Here is a 25,413-nt window from a genome sequence, read left to right as displayed (position 1 = left end):
CATGTGAGGACAGTCATCCAGTTTTCGAGAAAGGGAATAGTGAGGTGGAATTCCCACTGAACAAGAATAGAATCAATGAAAGATGTATTTCTCAGAAATAGTAATTGGTAAAAGATGAAAACAAGACCAGATAAAATTAAAAGAAGACTTAAATCAGCTGGAGGCTTTTTCAAAATTAATTAAAGTAGTGGCTGGAAAATTTCCAGAGTGGTCCAAGAGATGACAAGCGGGTAGAGATGAAATCTCTGCTTGAGCCGCAAACACAGAGCATCCAGACAGATTAAGAAGCCCTGTGGCAAAACAGATCAATGAGATGACTGACAACACAACTCCTGCAGGCTAGAAAGTCTTCAAAGGAAGAGGTAAGCCAGGAAAGTTGGAGCTAACTTGGCACTTGCTAACTTAGAGAAGCTATGCCAAGAATCTAAGGATCTGGAGAAGTAAACCAGAGGGACACAGATAACCATGAAGACTTTTTGCCGTTAGAAGTCAGTGTAAGATTACTGCCTTTTTTATCATTATTTTTCTTACAGTATATACAAATTCTAACACCATTTGCAAATAACCAATATCCAGGCATCTGGACCATCTCCAGCTCAAACATTGTGCCTTTGAAAGAAAAACTTTAATCAAGCTGATCTTTCAAGTCAACTTGGAAACCCAAACAAATAGAAAGTTTTACAGAAAATTCTGAGACTAATGGCCAACTCTAGTGGCTCAAATTAAATGGTACTGCAGAATGATACCTGCTCTTCTTCACCCTACCAAAAAGACATAATCTTCCAAGAAGTGGTCACTAGTGAGATAAATGGACTGGTGCCTCTTCAATCCTATAGTTGTACTAGGCCTGGATCACTCAGATTCACACAGAATCACTGGGTTGGAAGAGATCTTTAAGATCATCAAGTCCAACCCAGCCTTAACACCTCAACCATGGCACCGAGGGCCACATCCAGTCTTTTTTTCAAAACATCCAGGGATGGTGACTCCACCACCTCCCTGGGCAGGCTATTCCAGTACTTTATCACTCTTTCTGTAAAAAATATTTTCCTAATATCCAAGCTATATTTCTCTTGGTGCAGCTTAAGACCTCACCTGTACTAAGAATGCTAAACTAGATGAGCCTAGGCCAAACACCATCAATGTTGTATGAAAAAGCTCTGCCTAGTTTGAGAAAGGAAAGGCACTGAGCTAATTATGATCTTTGTTTGGATCTGGGCAACTTGAATACAGTAAATGGGAATTTGTTTGCTAAGTGTCTAACAGCACTTGCACTAAAATACTGGGCACTGGATCAACATAACAGGTTTTAGAGGGGCCTGCCAGTAAAACTAGAAAAAAAGATTGCCCAAAACTAAATTATCTGTTTGTTAAAACCTACAAAGTATTGTGACATTCCACAAATCCATTCATAGCAGGCCAGACTACTAGCTGCTGTAGAGGTAGTCACTGACTGGTGGGAGAATATAATGCAAGCTTGAGAGAAAGCTGGTTTAGAAACTATATCTGGAATAAGAGCACGAAATGCAGACAGTCAGAACAGATCAGAAGCAGTTTGAATTTCATTGTGGATATCAGCTGTGTTGTGAATGCCAAGAAAGTTGCCTTACACTTTCAAGTAAAACAAATGTTCTGTAGACAAGAGTTTTCTAGAAGTCAGCTTGAAGAGCCTACAGGAGTGGAAACAATTAACCGGTTCTTGCTGGGGCAACCTTTCAGCCAAGACACAACGGAGTGGCTGATGCCCACTGTGCACCCTGACTGCTGGGAATCTCAGCAGCCAAATCTCTGCAAAAATAGGAATCAATACATCCAGTAAATATTGCCATGGAAGGTGATGTCGAGCTCCAAGAGTTTCTGTTGGACTTGCTAAAGCATGACATTGTGCATTTAGACAAGGAACAGCAGAATAGTCCCAGATCCCTCTGGAGTTAGTTGCTCTTCTCCCTATCAGAAAACTGCTTCACTGAGCACAAAAAGGGAAAACAGAAATGCAACTCCGCAACAGCTGGCATTAAGTCGAGGAGGGAGAGGGAGGAGAACCACTGAGAAGATGTATCAGGAATGAATAATTGAATCATTAAACAATCCCTTGTGGCAGCATCATGGAAGAACCATAAACAACAGAAAACTGTATCCAAGTAAATATCAACTGATTGTGCCCTGACAGGAGTTAAGACTATTTTCCATAGCAAGTTCAGCTTTCCTATGCTTTACATTAAAATAGGCACAATTAGGTGAAAATAGAAATTAACTTTTCTCCTGCAACTGGGCATAAACTGCAACATATTCAAGCCACGGCTTTTGATTTGTACACTGTATCTTCTTCATTTCCATGGTCGTGGATGCAGTGATCTGCAAGGAGCTCATCTCTCTTGGCCTGTTTGCTACATCTGGTTGATACCCTGGGCTGTGTAAAAGGTCTGGGACAAGAACTGGCACATTGAATTGTGACAGGCAGGACGTTTACGAAAAGTGGGTCATAGACCAAACCAGGACATTGGCATAGGTAGGTTGTTATGTTGAAGTGACAGACATCATCAAAATAGATGTCAAAAAACACCTTTTCTATGGAACCTAACAGAAGAAATAGTAAAAGAGCATCACATCAGAAATGCACACAACCGCACTCAAACCAAAGCTGAACAACAGCTCCCAAACGGCTTTTGAGGAAACGTTTACAGCAAATCTGGTGGGGAGCTGGAGTGAACTTTCACTGATGGATTACTGGAAGAGAAATAGCAAAAAGAGCAGAAGGAAAGTGAAGACTCTTCCACACAAAATAGCATGAGGAAAGAAAGTAAAGAAAGAGATCTTTTAAGTATGAAGTGGAATGAAGAAGATTGCGCCACAGAACAAAGTTGTAGTCTTTGTGACTGTGCCAACAGGGTGCCTAACTTTTCAAACTGCTGTGGGAGAAGAATGAAAGATATCCTTCATACTATGCTTGTATGATTAATTCTGATTTCTGCAATGCTTACTTAAAGTGGGCTTTTTAAATGCCATATTTAAAAACAGGAACATATATTCTTCAACATGCAAAGGGGCATTTACAGGTCAAAGTACACACAAAGTAGATGTACAAATATGAAAAAAGAAACAATTAAAAACATGGGCCATAGAAATCATAAAATGTCATTAAAGAATAGCTCACGTACTATTTGATTTTGCATGTGTAACTTAACAAATACATTTTCAAGTATCATGCCTGTTAGAAGAAATTCATTTACCAAGCAAAAAAGATCAGTCTTCTCAATTCTTGCTAATTAACAAAGAGTGAAGACAAAAATCACAAGCTACTTGAAAATTCAAGCCAGACCAAAAGCTCACCTGACTTCAAGCAGAAAGCATTTGCTCTGCCCTTCTAGAAAACAGTCTCAAAATATCTTGGACTGAGCACTTAAATATCCACACACCCAAAATTCAACAACTTTTTTGAAAATGTCCCAATTACTCATCAGAAAAATCGTGACATGAAAAGAGTCTTCAATAGGGATCAGTTAATAATTTCTAAGGATAGGTCAAGTGATGCAGATGAAGAGATGATTTCAACAGATGCAAGCTCCTAAAATACAATGGCACTTCTAAAATTGTCACACAGACATTCTCTTATCTTCAAAACAAAAACTTCTAAATTCATAATCCAAAACAAAAAATAAAAGCATATGTTCATGTTGATAATAAGCCCCAGCTGGCCTCCTCCCCAGGCAGCTTCTGTAAACTTTCAGACACAGTTCTGTACTTCCAAAGGAATATGTAACACTTGTATCCATTACACACATCTACCCTGGCAATGTGTGCTGGTCCAAAACTGAGAGCTGCACCAGCACTAAACACCTGCATGCAAAGTAAGCTCCTAATTGTGCATCAATAACTACTCCATTTAGCCCCAGTCCTGCAAAGAATTCTGCCCCGACTCAAATTTATGCAGCTGGGTCGTAACTGCCTGTGGCAGGGGAAATGCATAAAGATTTAAGCATATTGGAGAACTAGGACATGTGTGGAATAGATTTCAAAGGAAAATTCATGGCACTTGGTGTTTGGTCCTTTCTGATGGAGAATGGAGAATGACAGTGAATTCTGGCTACACTCTCCAGGCCCTCTGAAAATCACTGAATCCTTGGCAGTAATTAAGTTACAGAGACCAGGCACTAAAATATGAATACTTTGCCCTGAGATTCTCAGTATAATTTTCAGATAACTATTCCTTAGCAGGGCTTGTTTTACACATAAATGGCTTGAATATCCATGTACTAGATTTTAAATATTTTGAAATTAAGGTTATTCCACTTACAGTGACTCAAGCACAACATACTTTTGCAGAAATTACATTTCAAGAAGTACAGGAAAAACTTGTGACATAAATTCAGCTTTCAAAAAGATGTTTAACTTACCTGCCAGAAGTCAGCAACAGTAGCAGGGAGAGGGCCCTGGGTGGCAATATATGCAGGGTTTCGGGGGTCATGGTCCATCTGGAATAAGGAAGAAGAAGACAAACTGGATTTATTTAAAGGAAATCCCTTGTAGTGTTAGAGACAGAAAGTATGTGAGGGCAGAACAAGGGACTTCCTAAAGGACTGTCATATCCCTCCACCCTTTATTGGCAAGTAAACTGTTTTATTTCTATTTGTAAGCTCAGAGGAGAAGTTTTCCCCCAAGAGACTGAAGACACCAGATGAATATCAGCACACGTGATGAGCAATGTCCCATGTCCTCAATATGCAGAGAAAGATCATTTATGGTGGCTGACAAAGGCATTTATTTGAGATCAGTACTCGTGGTTTCATAGCAACCTAGGAGCATTTTGAAACATTTTTCTACACTGAATGTTAAGAATGCTCCACACATCTAAATATGTTCTCCATTTCCACCATGCCAGTCAAGGGCACATGTAACTAAAAAACAGCAAAAATGGGGAACAAATTCAGTTTCTGGCTTTTTCTGGTTAGCTGATTTATCTAAATGCATGGATTTGGCCTCAATGGAGGAAGTTCTGCTTAAAGACCTTAATTATTACGTTTAATTCAAGGAGCAGAAAATTCACTGAGCAGAAAAAATAAAGAATCTAAGAAACAAAGCCATCAAGAGTAAATAGGATTAGTGTGTTACAATGAATGTTTTTGAACTGATGGGTGGTTTTCTTGGTTCTAAATCTTAGGACCCATTCTGCTGAAAAAGAAGATCTGCTGATAGGATTAAAAAACAAACAAACTCATTCTAACCCTGAACTGAGCAGGACAAAACATTGAACATAAAGAAAAGAGACCCATTTCAGCTCTGAGATGTGTGGGTGTGACTCAGTGACACTGAAGTCGATAAAAGTTAACTCACAGCCATGTAGCTGTAGGCAGAATTTGTCTCAATACACAATTCTATAAGTAAAGATCTGAATAAGAATGAATGTGAGTCACATTTGCATTAACAGGCATCTCCTGAATTTATTCATAGCCTATCAAAATTTTCAGTGATGGTACATGTCAGCGTAAAAAAGGCACCTCATAATTATGTGCAACATAAAAGAGGGAAGAACCATAAAAGAACAGATGTAAGTTATTCTAACAGAACAACAATATGATGAATGCTGCAAAAAGGAAGAGAACACTTTTATGTTTCTAATTTTCTGATGTATAATTAAGCTGGACTTAATATTAAAATTCTCCATGACAACACAACACAGGTAAAAGTCACTGAATCCATTTAGACTAAAAGCTTACTTCTGCTTCATCTCCCATAGTAACAAAAAAACCTTGACCAGGATGTCTGTAATACCATCATTTTATTCCAAGTTTCATTGGGATGCTTCTCTTATCAGCAAATAAATCTTCCCAACAAGCAACTGCTCACAAGAAATGTCAACCTTGCTTTCTTTGCCTTTTGACAAAAGCAATTCTAATAGCAGGACATTTACTACTGTGGGTATTTTGAGACCAGTGAAAACTAGCTTTCTCCAGAAATTAGTATTAACAAAAAAGCCCTTAGGAAAAATTTCAAAACGGCCAACTTTTTTTTCTGTTGTGCTTGGCTTTTTTTTGAAAGAATTGAGACACTGGACTAAACACAGCTGAAAACAACAATAAATGTGATCAAGCAAAGTCAAGCTTAAAAGCAGGGGGGGAATTTTATTCTCCATTACAGTTGAAATGATTTGTTGTTGTTTTGTTTTGAATCCCAAAGATCTACAAGATTTAAATTTGTGGTGAAATGATTTCCTATGCTGGAACTAAAAAATCTTAACTTAGAAAAACTGATCTACACCAAGGAGGATATGCTACTACCAGAGGAAATTGTTGTGAGCTGCATCCACTCAAAAATGATGTCACTTCTCCACAGGCTAGAACTTGGCTTGGAAATGTAACCAACAGTAAATACACCAAACTTTAGAAAAAATAAAATTTACTTTGAATTCTTCCTAAATGTTTTTTTATTTTTAAATGTAGACATGCCAGAAAACAAAGGCAGAAGAAATCAAGGATGATGCAAATAGTGCTGTCATGGAGGAAATATGTCTCAACATTCAGCTGATAAATCAGGAATAGGCCAATCTTGGCATTTCAGCATTAATCAACCTCTGTCACTAAGGTGCTGTTGGAACGTGGCAAACATTACAATAAGCACAGTGGTAAAGTATATCAGCAGTTTAACAATAATTCAAAAGACAATTACAATTATTATATTCCAAGCACATTGTGTTGCACAAAAAACAATTATGAGCAGAAACTCTTCCTGCTTGGAGCAAATAGAAAATGGCAGAAAATGCTATCACACTATTAAATGATCTTTAACTGAACAAAAGTAAGAGCAAAGTTTACACTAATTAAATGAAATTCCTGGTTTCATCAATTTTGTATTACATGCGCTGTTTAAAAGACCGTGGATTTCAAGAAAAGTGTGAAAAATCCCTAGTCTGGTCACATTCAATTTAATATGAGTAGGTGATGGCAAGGTTCTTGAATGTTTTTGCCTTTTTCTTTTTTATTCTCTCAAGGTCAGCAAGAACACCAAGGGCATCTTAATCTATCAAAGTTAACAGAAGTTTGAATAAAGAAATAAAGTCAGTAATGGGTTTTAAACTAACTAATCAAGGATCAAGTAAAAAGCTTTTTTTTTAATGTCAGTAGTCATTTTCTTCTTTCAAGGATCCCTCAGATTTCTCACTTCATGAAAATAAAATAGAAAATGTATTCTCCAGAGAAGAATGGAGAACTCCAGACTCCATACAATCAAGTATTAAAACAAAAATTGATTGTTTGCTAACATTTTACATCAGAACAACCTTCAGAAATCACCCTAATAATAATTTTCAAAAAGAACATGATTTTTCCCTCTATTTCCCCATCAAAGCACCAAGTTCACAAGGCTTACATCAGAATGGGATTGAACAGCCATTGTTGGAAAGAAAAACCTACAATTATTACAACTGTTCCACTATGGTGGAATTCTCATTTTTTGCTGCAGTTCAGCATAGGCAAGTCTGGTGATAATGTTTCAATCTATTTTTCCATGATTTTATATTAGGGTCAAGGGTTACTATAACTGGCCATGCAATTGATTGTACTGATTTTCATCACTACCAGTATCAAAAGCAAATGAAAAGAAAAATGAGGAGCACTGAGATTTCTTCTTGGAAAAGAAAAACTAGAAAAAACTTTAGTGGCACAACTTGTGTTTTCCTGCAGGGCTTTGTAGTATAAGCTGGCTTACAGTACCCTAAAGTAGGAAAATATATGAAGAACATTATCACAACTGGTTGCATCTTGTTAATATCAGACCAGGATTCCACCTTTGCTTTACTGCAGAATAAAAGCTGGTTCTTCCCTCAAGGGTTCTATTATCCAGCTGCCTTGTTTTAAGACTTTGCAAGAATGCCCTGAAGAATGCTGAATTTTGTTGAGCTTTTGATAGAGATTGTGCTGCTGCATGATTTCACTGATAATGCTGATGAAATACAGAAAAATCAATACATTGTGGGAGTAAATCATCGGGAGTGGTACATGTAGATTCTTGTTAAACAGTCTTGTAAAACTGCAAACTGAAGTAAAAGTGTCAATAGGCATCAATGACCATTTTGAAATTTTATGTAAATGATAATACTGATGAATTCCTTTCCTTTACCTTCCCTTTCAGCTTGTCAGATCTTGAATTCCATAGGGTGAGATGTGGTCTCAGTCCCACCATATTTACCTTCCTCTAAAGCCTTTGAGTCCATCTGAAATATTTCTGAATCATGAGATCAGAATGAAATCCAGTGTAGACCAAATATAACAGAAAGGAAGTTGAAATCTGATTAACACCTTAAAAATTTGTATGGATTCAAGCTTCTGTGTGGTTTCCAGACTTAATGTGTTTACAACACCAAGAAAATCTACTTCCATGCATATATTTATTACGCAAAGTATAGACAGTCTTTAAAGAAGAAGTATATTTGTTTTTGCAAAAGAAAGCATATCCAGCAAATGCAGATGAACTTTGTAATCATTCAACTCAGCATTAAAATTAAAAAGGTAGACTAGTCCTCATCTTCATGTTTGAATTAAAATTTAAAACAATTTTTTAAATCCTTCCTTTAAAGCCCCTAATGGAATGAAAGAAGCAAATCTGGTTGCCTATGCCATTATGAATTTCAGAGTCTATTCTTGCTGATGAAATTTGTATGCTGTATTTGAACAAACTGTCATGCTAATGACATTCCTCAGTCTGGTGTCTTCAATAATAAGCAAACTGAGTTTTTAAACGTAGTTGATGGGATTTTTCTCTCTCAGACACCCTATGAGGAAAAACAGAATTTCCCATTTACTTTCATGACCTCTGATTTAAAAGCAAAGATTGCACATTATTTACTACTGGATGATTTTCCTGAAATTTAATGAGGACTAAGTACAAATATGACAGAAGTAATTATCACAGTTTTATTCTGCACAGTCAGGGTCTCCTTGTGCTGTAATTGCAAGCCTTTCATTCAGCTGCCTATACCAGAGTTATTACCATAGTATTTTATGTTATTTCAGAGAGGATGGAAACAGATTTCTACCTCACTTTTATCCTGCAAATTTATCCTAAGGACTCATTTTGCCTGGCCTCATGCTACAGCTAAATAAAAGACATATGGGAAGAACTTGGACTAAATCTTTCCAGATTCTCTTCACCCATTCCCAGCTGCTCTGAGGCCACCAATATAACCTCATTTTCACATCCTGCTGTGAAGCATTGAGGTATTGAGGGGGGGCAGCATTTTTTAAAAGGAAGAAACATGTGGGCAGGTGGCCAACTCATTGTCTAGCATGGGGATTTTTTTACCGTGTGCTGCTACACTCATTTAGACTTCAGTGAAGGTTGAGTGAGCCCCAGCTGGAGACTGGACCACTCACCCAGAATCTGGAGATACCCAGCAACATGTACAGGACTGGCAGCCTCCCTCCATGAAGCTCAAATAGAATTACTTTATTTTACACTCTTCCTGCACCAGACAGCTCCCACACACAGGGAGGAAAAAGCCTCTTCCAGTTCATCCCATACTGATCCCCTGCTATCAATGCCCATCTCACAACAGTGCTCACTCCTCACCCAGGCACTGCAAGCAGCAAATGCACCAGGAGCATCACTGTATTGACAGGATAGTTACTGAGGTTATTTAAGTTGAAACAGTCTGAAGGAAAGAAACGGCAGGATTTTTGCAAGAGTGAGTGGAAGCAGTTGTACTGATACTCCACATCCGCTGTGTGCTTTCACGGACACTAACTAAACGTGCGCCTGCTACCAGGAAAGATCTCAAGTAAACAGCAGTAGCAATAGCACATATGTCCAACTTAGGCTTCACTAACTGTATAAACATGGTAAATATTGCAGAATCAAGTGCCCAGTTCAGTATTGCAGTAGGCATTTGAAGTGGGGAGAATAGAGACTGAGTATCTCTGCCACTTCTATATTCGACCTTATTATATAAAAACTACATCACATTAATAAATATGTTTACACTAATCTGAGGACATTTAATTTGGCTTGAAATTCAGCAGTTTGCAGGGAATCCTTCCAGACCATGGGCTTGCAAAGCAGGGATTTCGTCCTATCAGCCCCACACTGCATCACCTCCAGGAAACACATTTTGATCTATTGCTTTCAAAATAGCAAAATGACTACTGGCTAAATCGAGCAAACTCATGTACCTAACAGGAGCATCTCTCTCCTTGGAATAACAGGTCTACACAACTGTCAGCTGTGGCATTCTCTTCTCACAGTAGGGTCTCTATCCTACCATTAAGAAGAGGAACTTGAAATTTTTTCTTGGCAGTTTTTCTTGGCTATGCAAGTTACTGGGCACTAATCCCAATCTAATAAAACACTTGTGAACCCACTTATTTCTGGGCATAGAGGTATTTCTGTAAGAGATACAAAGACAGCCATAAGAATTTTTAGTTCATCAGTGTGACTTCTTGTATTGAACAGAACTCTTGAGTCTGGGAAAAAAACAAAAAAAGAAATATGTTCTAACCCCACAGAAAGACCCTTATCAAGAGCTGGATGGAAAGGCACATTTACAGCCCTTTGTAAAAACACAAGAGTTAAAGCTGTGGGAGCAGGGACCCTATGCTTGCATGAGCTTTGGGAATCCTGATAAAGCAAACCTCTTCCCAGTTTTGTCAGTGGGATATCCTAGTCCTGTTTCTTCACTTACAACACTACTTAATCTAATACTTTACTCTTAAGTGTAATTAAAGAAACAGTTACACCATAATCCAAAACTACAATTACAACAGACACATACACACATGCAAGAATTTACCCCCTTCTCCAGCCAAAATGGTGTACTAAAAGTAGTTAAACTGTGTCTACACAGACTTTTGGGCAGGTTGCAGTAGTCCAGTAAAAACCCAGAGTTGTACTGCTGTCAACACTGAACCCCACTTAGCACTGTCTACAGATGCTGTAATTCCACTTTGATACCACGTTGTTGCCATGTGAATTACAACCAAGCTCGTACAAGAATACAATATCTCACTTCCAGTTATCACCTCCCACTCCTGTCCTTCCCACAAAACCTCTCAGTTTCTACTATCAGATGAAGGCTTGACCAAACATAACTCCCCAGCTGGGTCCTGAAGACACAAGCAGAGCACTGAAGCCCTGGAGCTGGACCTCTGTGTATGATTTTACAAGCAGGGTGCACATTCCTTGGAACATGACCTGTGATTCCCTGATCCTGGTGCCAGACAAAGCTTGGTCTAGTCAAGAGACATACCTAAAAGCAGTCTAAAAACTCTAATCTGTGCCTATCTACCCTTGTCCTCTGAAATGGAAACTGGCAATCCCTCAACATGCAGGTGCTTTGGTTTCCCCTCTACCCTAAGCCAATGACAAAAACATCCCAAAGGTGTTTTTGGGCTTCTGTGTGTTTTTTAACTCTTTGAATAAAGCACTTTTATGTGTTGAAGAAATGAAGCTTTGAACTCTGCTGAAACAAAGATCAGGGAACACTTTTTATGTAGCTGCTGGGGTTTTTTTAAGAAAAAAAGTATTATCAACAACATTGGAAGGAAGCAGCCTGTAATTTCATGCTGTTGCAAATTGTCAGCTGCCTTGCCCACACAAAGTCATTTAACTGGGGGAGCGATACTCCCTAGGAAAATGAGCCCATAATGGCAAATACAGCCCACTGCAATGAGATCTTATTCTCCATCCTAAGCTCTTTCTCACAGTTGCCCTATAATAACTTTTTGGTGCCTAATTAATGTGCATAAGAACTGTGAGAAAAAGTGACTGCAATACCAGCAGTTCCACAAGGTCAAAGACACAGTGTCTTTTTCCCCCTTCACTGGGATATCCTGACACTTCCATTGGGATGCTATGACAGGGCAATGCCACTGGCATTACTGTACCTGTTTAGTGTCTGCAAACAGAGACCTTTTCTCCCTATCACCTTTTATGGACAAGAAAAGGATTCATATTCAGCTCACACAGTCATGGGAAACGGCAGCTGGGCAGCACTGGAGTATCTGGACACAAAAATTGGACTGACCTACTTTGCAGTTGGAACGAATACTCAGGGGCTAGGGGATCCTGTTCTTGCTTTCAAAACAGCAAGCTCAGAGAAGAACCAGGAGAGCTACAGAACCACCAGACTGTGCATCACTAGGTCAACAGAATAAGAAAGGTAAGAGGAAATGTCACTTCCTAATGCAGAAAAAGCTCAGAAGCCTGTGGAGCTCAGCTCTCCATGCCTACAGAAAACATTCCTCCTACTGTAGCTAGTAGGACAATGCAAAAAAGAACAAGCTATTTTTACCTCTCAGGAGAAGGAAAAGCTCCGCTAAGTAAAACATTGAATTTTATAATCTGTAAATTAATAATATCTAATATGAAGTACAGAAAAACTGACAGTATTACAAGGTAGAACGAGGGTTATCTAGTGACTTTTTCTTAGAAAATAAACTTCAAGGATTGCATGCATATATATTTCTCTTCAATTTGAAAGGACAGGCTGAAGCGCCAGCGTTGTGAGGTGTTTACAACCTGAGATTAGCAGTGAGGTGCCTGGAGTGACCCTATTTTGACAACAAGGAATGGTAAGGATCAACTATTTGGAATACTTCTCATAGGTTACCATACTTACAATTGCACTGGCATTGATGTAGTCTGAATTGTTGTGGCTACTTTCACCTTTCAGACATATCCTGGAATGGTCGTCTGCAAAGGAAAAAAAGGAGAAGAAAGTTTCTATACCAGTTTCTAACATTTTATGATAGACAATTCAAAGTCTGATTAATGTGCTTTTCAAGACAGGAAAATATCAGAAAGGATATTTCCTTCTGACTCCCAGCCTAGCCATAGGGTTGATACAGCCACAGCATCGCAGCCTGACTCAGGAATGAAACAATGGGATATTGCAGAGGCTTGGTATCAAAAAGCCTGTCTTCGTGAGATGGACTGTGATCTGCTACAACCTCTCACAGGAAAAACGAGAATCTCTTCTGTTCAGGGAGATTAAGATTTAAACTAGGCAAATCACTAAACCCCCCCCCAGTAATATAACAAACATTCCTGTGCTTGCAGGGTCATGGAAGAGGGAAGCTGATGGGACTATGTCCACCTGGCTCCTCTAAAATAGGAACAGCAGGGACATGGAAGTACAGCTGAGAGCTGGACAGTAAGTTAATCTGTCCTGGTCAAAGACCAGTGCTGTGTGGTGTTCCACTAGTGACATGGGGAGACAATATGACTTGGAGATGATCACGGGAGAGAGAAAATGCCAACAATTTCACTTTAAGTACAACTGGAGCACACATGGACATCTTACACTTCAGACACCAGTAAAGAAAACAGCAGTTCTGGACATAGGAGACTCACTCCTGTTGTTTGCCCATCTAGTCCTTTTTTTAAATATAATTATTTATACATCAGAACACGTATAATGGGTGGGTTTTATTTGTCTGTACTCAGACAGAGACAATGCAGATATCTGCATCTCTTCCAATCATCCAGACTCACTTTCTGTTATGAAAAAAAGAAATGTTTCTATGTGATGAATCATTTAATTCTGATTTAGCTGTCACAAACAGGCCAAATTTTGTTCACGAAATGCCATTTCTTTCCACTGACTGAAGAAAGAAAGCCCAGACCACACCCAGATAATTTTAGAGATGTCTAAGTCTACATATGAATCCCAAACAACTTGTACCTGATATATAACCAGCACAATTTATACTTCTCAGGAAACCTATCCTGTATATGGTAGAAAGAGGTTGTGGAGCTGCCCTTTCTGTAGCCCCTTCTAGCTGAACATAGATACTGGTGTTTTGAGAGGATCGAGGATCTTTCCACTGATTTTTCAAACCGACAAAAAGAAGAGCACATTGTCTAGTGGCCTGAGACACCACTCAACACCAGGATTCCAAGTTGGCTGTTAAGTACCAATCATTATTTTAATAATGAGGAATAATAAATGAATTAACAAACATTCCAAGGACCATACAGGAAGGTAAAGACAGAGAGTTTGGGCTCTGCTTAGCTTTATTCAACAGTAATGCCATGGCAGCTCAGTAGATGAGCAAGACAAAGGGATGTTTGTAAGACTGTTGTTTATAGTCACTCAATCTCACCCAACAGTGTCAGCAATCTTCTCCTGGAATAAGATTAGTGAGGAACAAGTCGTGTCAAATAACTGAAGAGATATTCTTTACTATTCACATAAAATTTCTTTCCCTGCTGAGGTTTGAGGATGAAGAAGACAAGACAGGGAACATGCTCATGAACATTATTCATTTCCATCCCACTTGGCACCACTGCACAAAAAAATCCAAAATATAAATAAGAACTTTTGACACCTGAGATCTTGGGCTACCCAATTTTTTTTATAGGAGGCTTTGCAAGGAGCAATGTCATAGAGTGCTTGAAGAATTGCAGCTCTGAAACCTTCTGGCTTTGCAGGAGGCACACTGTTACATGCAGTAAATGTGGTGTCCCACATACCTTAAGCTAAGCAAGCACTCAGGATAAGCCCTGTTCATTGAATAGCAAAAGTGTTTGAACTAATCACCAAAGGAAACGTGTGAAATGTTTTCAGAGGATGAAGGAGAGAGAGCAGACAGTGATTCATCAGTACTTAGCAAACAGATGTCAGGGTGACTCTCCAGTAAGAGTCAGGTGTGAGATCAGTAACTTACGGATTTTTTTTTTCAAAACATAGAGTTTTCTCCAGACCCTCTGATTTAGTGTGCCATGTCATTATCTTGCAGTCTTGGAGGGTTTATCAAAGGGCGAGACATGCTAAGGCTTTGGTAGTGAAAAGGTGGTGAAACTTTGTGTTTACTCTTAGAAAAAGGTAGTGTACAAAAAAGGTTATACATGTTTTTCGGCATATTTCAAGAGTTTGCACCCACGTGTGCTTCCGTTGCAGCATCAAACATTCATATTGGCAATGAACAGATTGTGCTTGTCTATGCCTCTTTATCACCTCAAAGCTTCTAGGAACTAGCATAATAGCTCTTCTGAAACAGGCAGGGGAAGAAGAAAAGAAAAAAAAAAAACCAAAATAATACCATGGACACCAGATTGTTATGTTAACAATGAGTAACTATGGGGAAAGTGCTGAATGTACAGCATTTTTTTTTTTTGCAAACTGCATATTGATTATGTGAGAAGCAGGAAAAGCAGGAAATACAAGTAAGGAAGGTATGTCAGAAAAGGAAGATACATAAGATCAATCTAAATAATGAGAAAGAAGGATGAATGAAGAAATAGGAGAGGAGAGGGGTGATAATAAGGAAGTGAGAGAAAAGACAAATGCTGTTACTAGCTTCTGCAATCTGGCCAAGCTACAACTCCTCATCATTTTAAGTATCTACAATAGCTGCTGCTGAATGCTGAGCTGCTTTGCATTTGCTATTGCTCCAGCCAAGCAACAACTGAAAGAAAAGCAAAATGTATAGATGGATACATGTGGCAGACAGAGGCTTCCTAAATAAGAAGGTTAATATTAACCTGTAGCTCCAGAGAAACACAGCACAATGCTGGATTTCATATACTTGTAAAATATAAATCATAAAATATAGAGGATAGAGCATCAAGGACATGATATAAGCAAACACACATGAGTTTGCAGTATATAAATCTTTATTTATAGACTGAAAAGGCTATGTTTTGGTGTCTACACATAAATATCTTCATGTGAGGTGGTTAATGGAGCTTGATTTAGGTGGTTAAACATGAACATGGAGTGTTTGAGAAACTGTAGGGTAGATGAGACATTGAACAAGGAAAACAGATAGGACACAAGACTCCAAGACTTTTACCCTATTAGACCAGCATCTGAAGCTCACACAGGATACACAGTGGCATCCTAAAGCTCTTCATTTCACTATAAACCAAATACCAACTGTGGCCACTGCACAGCTCTCCTGATGTCACTGCACTGACTGGAGCAGGGGCTTTGACACCAGGCTCACATGGAGGCAGCTACATGGAGACACTCATATTCAGGCGTCCTGATCTACAGTCTCACAGACTCATGCCCAGAAAACTTGGTTTCAATGCCTCAGGGTAGATTTCTACTGATATTTGAGGGTCCTAAAGACACTTGGGCTAGCAGTCAGGAGGGTCACAAGTCTCCCACTGGGCTGGTATTATACCTACCAGTTCTGCCTGGGTACCTGAGTACTTTAGGCATCTCAAACAACACTGGATTCCTGTGCTTAAATGACTTAGTCAAGCATAAAATGTCATTACTATCTGAATAATAATTATTATTGACCAATACTACAGTAGTATGTCATCTCAATCTTTTACTTTTCTCTCCGTGGCCCTGCAACTTAACGAAGATAATTTTTGTTGTTAGATGGAGATTGGATGTTTGTAAAAGTAAGACTCACATTTTCCCTCTGTCTTTTGTTTCCTTTTAATCAGATACTTCTGAAGGAATAGAACCAATAAAAATAAGGTTATAAAAAAAGGAATACGGGCAAATTTAGGTTCTCTGAATCCAGGCATAACAGAAGAAGGCAATCAACCTGGCACATCCTGCCTGGATCATAATTTTCTTCCTTTTAGATTTAGACTGATTTTTGTGGGGTTTTTTTTTCATACAAAGCACTACACAAGACTCCACTGAATTAAGAAAGTGAAGAACTACTGAGAAATGAAAGTGGTACAGCCTGAAGATTGTGAAGAATCATAATCTGCTGATTATCATTATTTTGCCTATAGATGATCTGCAGAAAATAGAACTTTTCTTTGCTCTGAACTGCTCAAGTTCATTCATTTCAGAGCACTATTTGCACATGCATCCATAACATGGATAATGCACACAACCCTCTGCTCAGGTGTTCCCATCTCTGGTGCACAACCCCAGGCTGTGCTCTTAAGGCAAACAAGACAGATCTGGGTGCATGTTCTGCCCCTAAATGCTTTGCTCTCCTTTAGAGGAAAGGCAAAGCACAAAGATAAGCAGGTTGCTTAAATATATACCGCGACCCATGGACATGACTGTGGTGGACAGTTTTGGATAGAGGTTCACTGCAAAAAGTTGTTTGCCAAATGTTTAAAATACCTGTATATATTCATGGTGTACATGAATAAAAACATACAGCATTGACTCTGTTGAGATGGGTTTGTTTTTCAGAGATGCAAAAAGAGAAAAAAAAATTGGAAAGCATTTTTGAGCTGCTCATCTATTCATAAACAAAATAGGCATCACTAAATTATAGCACTAAATATAAACACCATGTGCCCTAAATTACAGCAATCTGCTTCTTGATTGGATAAAAGGATACAGTTTTGTTAATCTAGAAGGTCCAGGTAACTTGAATTGTTAGCATTTTTTAAACTAGTAATTAGTTAAGTGCAGGGTCAAGGTGTTCTGCTATCAAGTATTTTAAAAGCTGTTTGTATAGAAAATAGAAAAGTTAGGTACAAGAGTAAGCTATGATAAAAAATTGTGATAATAATTAGATCAGTTATATAATCAGTAAAAAAAATATTACTTCAAGACTGGTTCAGAAAGAAAAACACAAAGTAAATACAACATATTAAAGCTTCTTTGAAGCCTTTCTAAGAGGAAATCTTCTGTGTGAATTGGCAATCTTGTTCTACCTTGTCAAGGTGATTATGAATATGAAAGGGGTAAGGAAACACTAAAAAGTCATTACTCTGTGAGAATACACTGAATGTAGCATAACAGCTCTGTAGAATATCAAAAGCTTATCAGGTTTGCTTCTTCATCCATGGTGAACCAAATCTATGGTTTTTTTGCTATAGTTTTAATATTTAGCACACTTTAAAAAATAGTGGGCACACTGGACCTTCTCATCTCAGTCTAATCTTAGAGTCTAAAATAACCATCACCTTATCAAAATTTAATATTTTTTAAACTCTATGCCATACTTTCCACCCATCAACAAAGTAGTAAGCAGTTCAAACATACATAACATGACAGCTGTTTACCAGTGCACAGCAACTTCAGAAAGTGAAGGCAGATAATTTTGTGCAATTCAGTCAAAAAGGAAAATTCTCAGTGCATAAATATTTGTAATAGAATTTTCCACATTAAAGAAACAAAGCAAATGTATAATTTTATCCTTTTAAATGTATTAAAATAGTTACAGTTAAAACTTCAGAAAAATTGCAGTCACCCTATCCATGTCTAAATACCTTCACTTCACCAAATCACCTTCAGGCAGCACTGATTCAGTCTAGACCCAGATATGGGAAAAACAGGCATAACAACATGCCATGGAAGAAGCAATGGCAGAGAAAAAAAGGCTGCTCAGTGCTGGCTGATACACCCAGAGGTACAATATGATGCAAAGAGACAGACTACCTGTCATCATCCTGGAGTGCATCTAAAAGACAGGTACACGCGGCATTCAGGGATGTGGTTTAGTGGTGACCTGGCAGTGCTGGGTTAACCACTGAACACGATGATCTCAGTCATCTTTCCCAACCCAAATGATTCTATGACACCCAAGTTAAAAATCTCTGCTTTTTAGCACTGTCACAGCCATGATACTTCTGGATTCAGAGGTAGAAAGGTCTAGTCTGAAGGTTTCTATCTTATAGCTCATTGTATCATGAAGACACAGTTTCTACATCAGTCAAACAACCAGCACCAATTTCTGGCAACATCTGTAGCTCCCATGCTGTGTCTGTGGCAGCAACCAAAACCAGTCTAGATTAGTTTATGAGCAGGAACTTGAAATATCTTAAGATGGTCTGACTGTAAGTCCATATTGATAGAAGACTTTAAGCAGGAAGATTAACTTGGATCAATACATATTTTCATGGAAAATTTTCACTGCCAATCTTGTCAGTTAAGTGCTGTTTTTTTTTCAGGATGTAAAAGGGCACAGAAGGCCTGCCCTACTTTAACTTTCATGGTGAATTCTTTAGAACTTCTCAACAAGCCTGATCCCCAAACACATGGAAGTCAGCAAACTGCTGCTGTCACCCCAAAAGGCTTTTGACAAGCACCAAATTTACTCAGGAGAATTAATACTGCTAAATTGCTGTAATCCTCTCCTGAGTAGAAAAGTATTGCAGAAAGAACCACTACATACACAAAAGAGACAAACTCTGCTGAAGCAAATATGCAGGGACCGATGGGCTCAGTTAAATTACCATGTCCTTCCAGAGACTCTTCACTCTAAATCTGGCTATGACATTTACTTAAAGTGTTACCTGTCATTTCCCCATTTCTAAAGGAGGAATACTACTTACTTAAGACTCTCAGGGAAAATTAATGTTTTCAGGGCACCTTAAAAATTAAACCAGCTATTTATGTTTGCCAAGCCATCCAGCTGGATTGTGGGCATGCTGACTGAAAGCATTTTGGTTGCTGTGGACTGTGCATATATTCTCAGTTTCATTTTTGTTTCATTGGTTGCTTAATGAAATATGTTTCCATACATTACCAATGTAATCTATGAGATATATATATGTTTGCACAGCAAAAATATATTACGTTTATTTCAAGCTCAAAAGATGGCTGCTTACAGGAAAGATCAGATTCTAGGAATATAAACATCAGTTCCTTTTTTTAATGATTATTTTTATTTTTGTGTGTTTAGAGAAGCCTTGCAGAGAGAAGCCAGTTTGCAAACTTATCCACTGAAGCCTAAAGGGGCTCCTTCAGTACAGCTGAGTATCTGATAAACAGATTATCTAGCTCTGCCTATAGACTGCTGGTATTACTGCTGGATGGACAAGAGACCAGCTTGTCTTGGTTAGAAGAAGAAACTTCTACTGAATAGCTACGGATGCCACTCTTGTACAGGCAGTATATTCCAGCACTGACAATCACTCTGGCTATGGAATTTGGTGAGACAGCACAGCTGCAGCAGCAGTGTTATGTGGCACAGTTGTGCATTTTTGTAACTATATGTGACTCACAAGGAGATAAACAGGTTCTGATAAGACAACAGGACATGCACCCAGCCCACAGATGTAGCCACAGCTTTCCAGTACACACAGAAACCACTCCACTCCACCTGCCTTCTGCAACTTTCACACCCCTGTGCAAAGAACACTGGGGAGTGTACCAAGAACTTAGAATGGCATGATCAAAGGGAAGTGTACGTACATGGCACCACAGCCCGGGAGCGGTTCTTCTGGGCATTCTCCTCCTGCTGTGCCACGCTGCTGTCGTTGGGCTCAGCCTGGTATGCACACAGAGCTTCCCACTCCTTCTCCAGACGATTCTTGTTTTTCAGGTGATCTTCCATGTAGGACTGGAATTAAAAGAGTACTACATTAAGCAATAACTTAGCTAGGCTGAAAGCTAAGTTTAAAGGATATTTCTCAAAGCATGGGAATCCTGAGCTTTGGGGAAAAAAGAGGCTCAGTTTTAAGGTTCATTTATTTACTTAATGGAGTTAACTCCAAGCTTATTTGTGCTATAAAAAATGAGAAAGACAAAATGTACCATTGCTAACAGAGAGGAAATTTATGAAACATCTAGTCGCTGAGCTTTAGGAGGAAATTATTTCTTCTTCAGTACTCAGAAAACATAAGCCCAAACGTCTCTTTCATCAGGCAATGCAAAAAAAAAACAAAGTTCCATTGACAAAAATTACTACAAACAACTTCTGTCAAAACAAAGAATTTTATAACCAAAGTTCACGCATATATGCATGTCACAACAGTGATAGAAATGTCAAAACAGAATTTAAAAATTGCTAGGCTGAACTGTTGTGGCTTAAGCACTGGGTCATTCAAACTCATCTTGCAGATGAACAGGCACAGAGAGGGCCTTGAACTGAAGAGATGTTGTTAATTAATATTAATATATGTTGTTATAGATTGTACATTACATTCAGTTAATAGTATTGGGAAAAGCATCACCAAAGAAACCTGTCTGTGGCGGGAATGATGGGCCATCCAAGTATCTTGGTGCTGGTCTTCATCTTTCGCAGATGTCCCAAGGCTAGAGCTCCAGTCCAGCAGTGGATAGGAATTCAGCACCAAAGATTTGAGAAAAGTGAACCAAAACCCTTTTCCTTCACCCCATGGATCAGAAGATAATCCAAGTATGTGAGGGGAGGAGAGCAGAAAGGAGAAAGAGTGGGGAAACCCAGAAATCTTCCCTGCCCTTTAGCATGAAAATTAAGAAAGTGATCACCTGGTACTTTAAGCCTACTTATACAGACTCATTATCTTGCAGAGCCTGCCATCTTCTACAACAAGCAAGAGAACCCTCTCACATTACACCTGTTCTTATTTGCAAATTAAACTCAATAATGCCTTTACTAGGTAGGTTGAAATTAACATTCCTAAACAGATTTAAAAAGGACAGACTTTTCAAGAGACAGGCTCAGGGCCGGGGTCAGTAGCAGAGCTTCTGGCCCAAACATCAGTCACAGTGGTTACTGCTGGAACCTTCACTAATACAGCCCAATCTGTAGCAAACCTTGTCTAGAAAAAGCTCCCAGAAAGGATTCACTGCCAAGTATAAAAAGCACTTTAATTGCTTAGAAAACCCTTTCCATAGACAATCTCTGTGACGTCAAATTGCTCTTCCCAAATGTGCTTTAAAGAAGAAAGGCACTCGTGCCCTGTCTACAGGTTTAACAGAAGGTGTAAAAAGCTTGCAGCTTGTCCTCTGCCAAACAGGAGCTCTGCAAATCTGTTGTGCCACTGTGCTTTCCACCTGGCAGGGCAGGATACAGCTCCTTGTTGCAGCTAAAACAGTTTTTTGATGACAAAAGAGCCCCTGACACACAGCTTTGTTTGGTGCAATGTTTGTTGGGCTGTCTTTACACAAGGGTTGGTAAATCAAACCTGGTACTGAAAAACCAATTCAAGAAGCGACGCTTCCAGAAGGGATGTCTTTAAGGACACAGAAAGATATTGCATTAGAAGAAAGGTTTCTAAAGGAGGTAGAAAATAGTGGTGGCCTAGATACAATCAAAACACCTACTGTGTGATTGCTTCTTTTCTATAATGAAGGAAGAAGCATTGCAGTGGACAGAGCTGTGACCTGACAGACGAGGAGCTGGGAGAGCGGCGTGGCCCTGGTGTGTGTCAGGGTGTAGGTCTGGTAACACATTCCCAACATTAGCTTGCAAGTTAACAGGAGGAAACCATCCTCTAGTAGTTTGTTTATCCTTGTCAAAAGGCTGTTGCTACCAGGGAAAGGAGGGAGGCTACAGATCCTACTCTTTTCTTCTAGCAAATCTGTGTCTGGATATGTATACTGAAATCATAGGAAATTAAAAAAAAAAAAAAAAAAAAAGATAATCCCCCCAGAGCAGAGATTTGCTGTTATACGAGAATTTTTATGAGGCAAACGGAAAAAATAGCAAAATCTTACAATACCACCCAGCCAAGACTGCTGGCTTCAGAGCAGCTGTTTAGCATGCAGCAGAGATCAGGCAGTCAAGGACCAGCTTGTAGCATCTTCCCATTTTAAACCACAGTTTTATAATCTGATTCATTTTGACATGCCCATCACCAATGTCCCACAGACTTCAGGGACATTTTATGCAGATAGACAGATCTGCCAACACAGAATCTCTCCAAAATATTGGTAGGTCCACAAAGCTGTAGGAAAAGGACCATGAACATTTGATTCCTGAGGCAGGACTGAATGTAGTAAGGAGCTTTCTGTTGACTCCAGCTTGTCTCTCTGATGATTTCAAGGATTGTATTTTAAAAATAAATTTAATTTTCTTTTTAAATTATCAAATCTGACACAGTTAAGGTAAAGTTTACCATTAAGGTAAATTGACTGCTTTATTGCACATGAACTTTTAAATAACTCAATGTTCTTTAAAAGTTATTACTTTTATCTTCATTTTTCAGGTAATCTTGAGTGTAAAGATACATGAATTTTCAAATGAAAACACACTGAAACCCTCACTTTAACCAAACATTTTTTGTGTGGTTTCAATTCCTGCATCACATGGATCAGGTTCACAGGGCACTTCCCGACAGACCTTGAGGAGGTGTTTGACTATTTGAATGGACCCATGGAAGGCTCTGCCCAATATGAACATCTGCTTTACACACATTTTTAAAAGCCACTGAGAAAGAAGCTTGCTTTAAAACATTCAGGAGCCAGACAATTCCCTCACAGTTAAGTAATCTTTCATTTACAGTCCTTCAGACTATGCTCATCCCCACTTTGCTAAACAGAAGCTTAGTGATTTTGAAACACTCTCTTGGGAGCTGCTGGATGTACATTAAATTGAGTGGAACTTCTGATATTTTAGAGATTGTATGTCTACTCAAATCCACTCCTTAATTAGGATGTTTTGATGAGACATTCTGCAGTGTTTGCCTAGTGCAAAAGAAATCCATTACCAACATGTCAAACACACACATGATTGTCCTTGTCCCAGAGCAGCAGGTAAAATAAACAGAGGTTGTCACCACTGTTATTGCAATGCTCCTCAAGCCTGCTGAAAAAAGCAGAGGTCAAGCCTCACCAATATGGGCACAACAAGAAAAGTCCTGTAATCCCATGTATATGCTATTATTTAAACAAACACCACCTGCTTGCACAGATCTTCTGATGCACCTTAAATTCCATTAACCTTACTTTTCCCTCCCCAGGGCCTCACCTGCAAGGACAATTGGCAACCCAGTCCCTACTTTCTCTTGTTTAGACAGAGGAGATAATCTTGCTACCAAACATGCTGTGGGGATAAGGAGGATGTGCTGATGTAATGAGGACAGAGTGGATGTATTATAAAATCCATTATTACTGTGTGAGACCTGCCACTTGCAAGGCAAAAGGGAAGCTTTCAGCAAGAGGATGAAAAGCTGTCCCAGGGACAATGAATGGGCTGAAGAGACACTGCCAGTGGCACATATTAAGACAGATTCCATGTGCCTGAACACAGGCACAGAGACAGAGCACAGTGACCCAGCTTGGCTTTGGTAGAACATGGCTTTGTTAGAGTTTCTGTGTGCTCAGCTGATGTTGTGATATGGTGTTAAACTACTTTGGTTTTCTTTATTTTTTTCTTTACTCTTTTATCAAGAGGAATGTCCAACATATGCTCTGTGACTAAATAAGGTTAAAAATGTAACTATTAAATTCTAATTGACTGATCAATCTTTAAATCATAGAATCACAGAATCATTTAGGTTGGAAAAGCCTCTCAGATCATCAAGTCCAACTGGTAACCCAGCACTTCCAAGTCCACCACTAAGCCATTTTCCTCAGTACCACATCTATATGTTTTGTAAATACCTCCAGAGACAGTGGTGACCCCACCACTGCCCTGGGCAGTCTGTTCCAGTGCTTGACAGCCCTTTTGGTGAAGAAATTTTCCCTAATAACCAATCTAAACCTTCCCTGGCACAACTTGAGGCCATTTTCTCTTCTCGTATCACTTTTTACTTGGGTGAAGAGACACAATACTTTCTTGAGACAGTATTGCTTGCATCTGTCAAGATATTTGTTTTAAAAATGCCTATTTTATTAGCTGATGTTCAGTTGCCACAATTATTTTTGACAACATACTTCCAATACAGTACTTGAGTAGAAACCCTTTTCTTGACTGAGGATGCACCTTTCAGTGAAAATATGTGCAGCTCTCAAATTGACAGACCTTGACAGGTCTAATCAAATTTCAAATGTCAGCTGAAGATGTGGATGTGAAATTATCTTAATCCTTGTGAATGGTGACTGTTCAAACCCACACTGTTCACCCAACAGTGTGGGAACCACTGCTTTCAAACTACTGCTGCTTTTCCCAGAGATGCAGAGGGCCAGGGAGTGCTGTCATGCTTCCCAGGGTTCCTTAGAAGGAGGAGAGGAAATTCTAGAGGAGAGAATTTGTCTTAGCTATTATATAGAAAATTGTGCAGGAAAAGACTATACTTGGAAAAAAAATGTTTTGTATTCTCGCCAGTTAATTTAAACAATGTGGTTTTTTTGCCTTTGTTCCTTCTAACTCATGGGTTGCATCGTTCTGGCCCAGGATGCCCCAGAATTCTTGCTACTCTGAACTTTTTGTTCTTTAGTACACATTGCATTGACTACATGTAAGAGGAATTCTCTTCTGCATAAATCCAATTTGCTTTCAACACCACATATGGTTTTGTCCTTCCATTTTCTGGCTTAATACCTTATCATTAGTGGCTTCACAGTAAATTTCTCTGTTTCCACTCATATTACTCACAATGTTATAGAATTCAGAGACAGAAACAGCCTATCTGATTACTTGCTTCCAGCTCTTCAAATAATGTCATTTCTTGTACTTCACTAGAATCCTTCTAACATTTGGCTGTTCTGTATCTAAAGCAGAAGCCTAAAACACAGTTCATTACTACTTCTTGGGTCTCCAAATGTTCTGAACTATACATTGTATACCTGGAAATATACAAATATTTTTAAAAAGAAACACTAGTTCTCATCTGAGATATTTTTTTCATAGGGATGTCAACAAAATTGCTTTTCTATTTCAAACTTAATTTGCTACT

At 38.8% G+C, this 25,413-nt stretch overlaps 1 protein-coding gene across 2 annotated transcripts in view; it reads right to left on the bottom strand.

Annotated features, from left to right (window-relative positions):
- The window catches only part of PTPRN2 (protein tyrosine phosphatase receptor type N2), a 633,132-nt gene that overhangs the window by 39,308 nt on the left and 568,411 nt on the right, over positions 1-25,413 (bottom strand). For both annotated transcript variants that reach the window (XM_068174516.1, XM_068174508.1), the window contains exons 15-17: positions 20,063-20,210; positions 12,605-12,678; positions 4,395-4,472 (exon numbers count right to left, since the gene is read on the bottom strand). In XM_068174516.1, coding sequence (XP_068030617.1) covers positions 4,395-4,472; positions 12,605-12,678; positions 20,063-20,210 — 300 coding nt within the window. The remainder of the gene's footprint in view (positions 1-4,394; positions 4,473-12,604; positions 12,679-20,062; positions 20,211-25,413) is intronic.

The sequence above is a fragment of the Anomalospiza imberbis genome, chromosome 1 (genome assembly GCF_031753505.1).
Source record: "Anomalospiza imberbis isolate Cuckoo-Finch-1a 21T00152 chromosome 1, ASM3175350v1, whole genome shotgun sequence".
In the NCBI taxonomy this organism is placed as follows: Eukaryota; Metazoa; Chordata; class Aves; order Passeriformes; family Viduidae; genus Anomalospiza; species Anomalospiza imberbis.
This window is presented reverse-complemented; position numbering and strand designations above follow the sequence as displayed.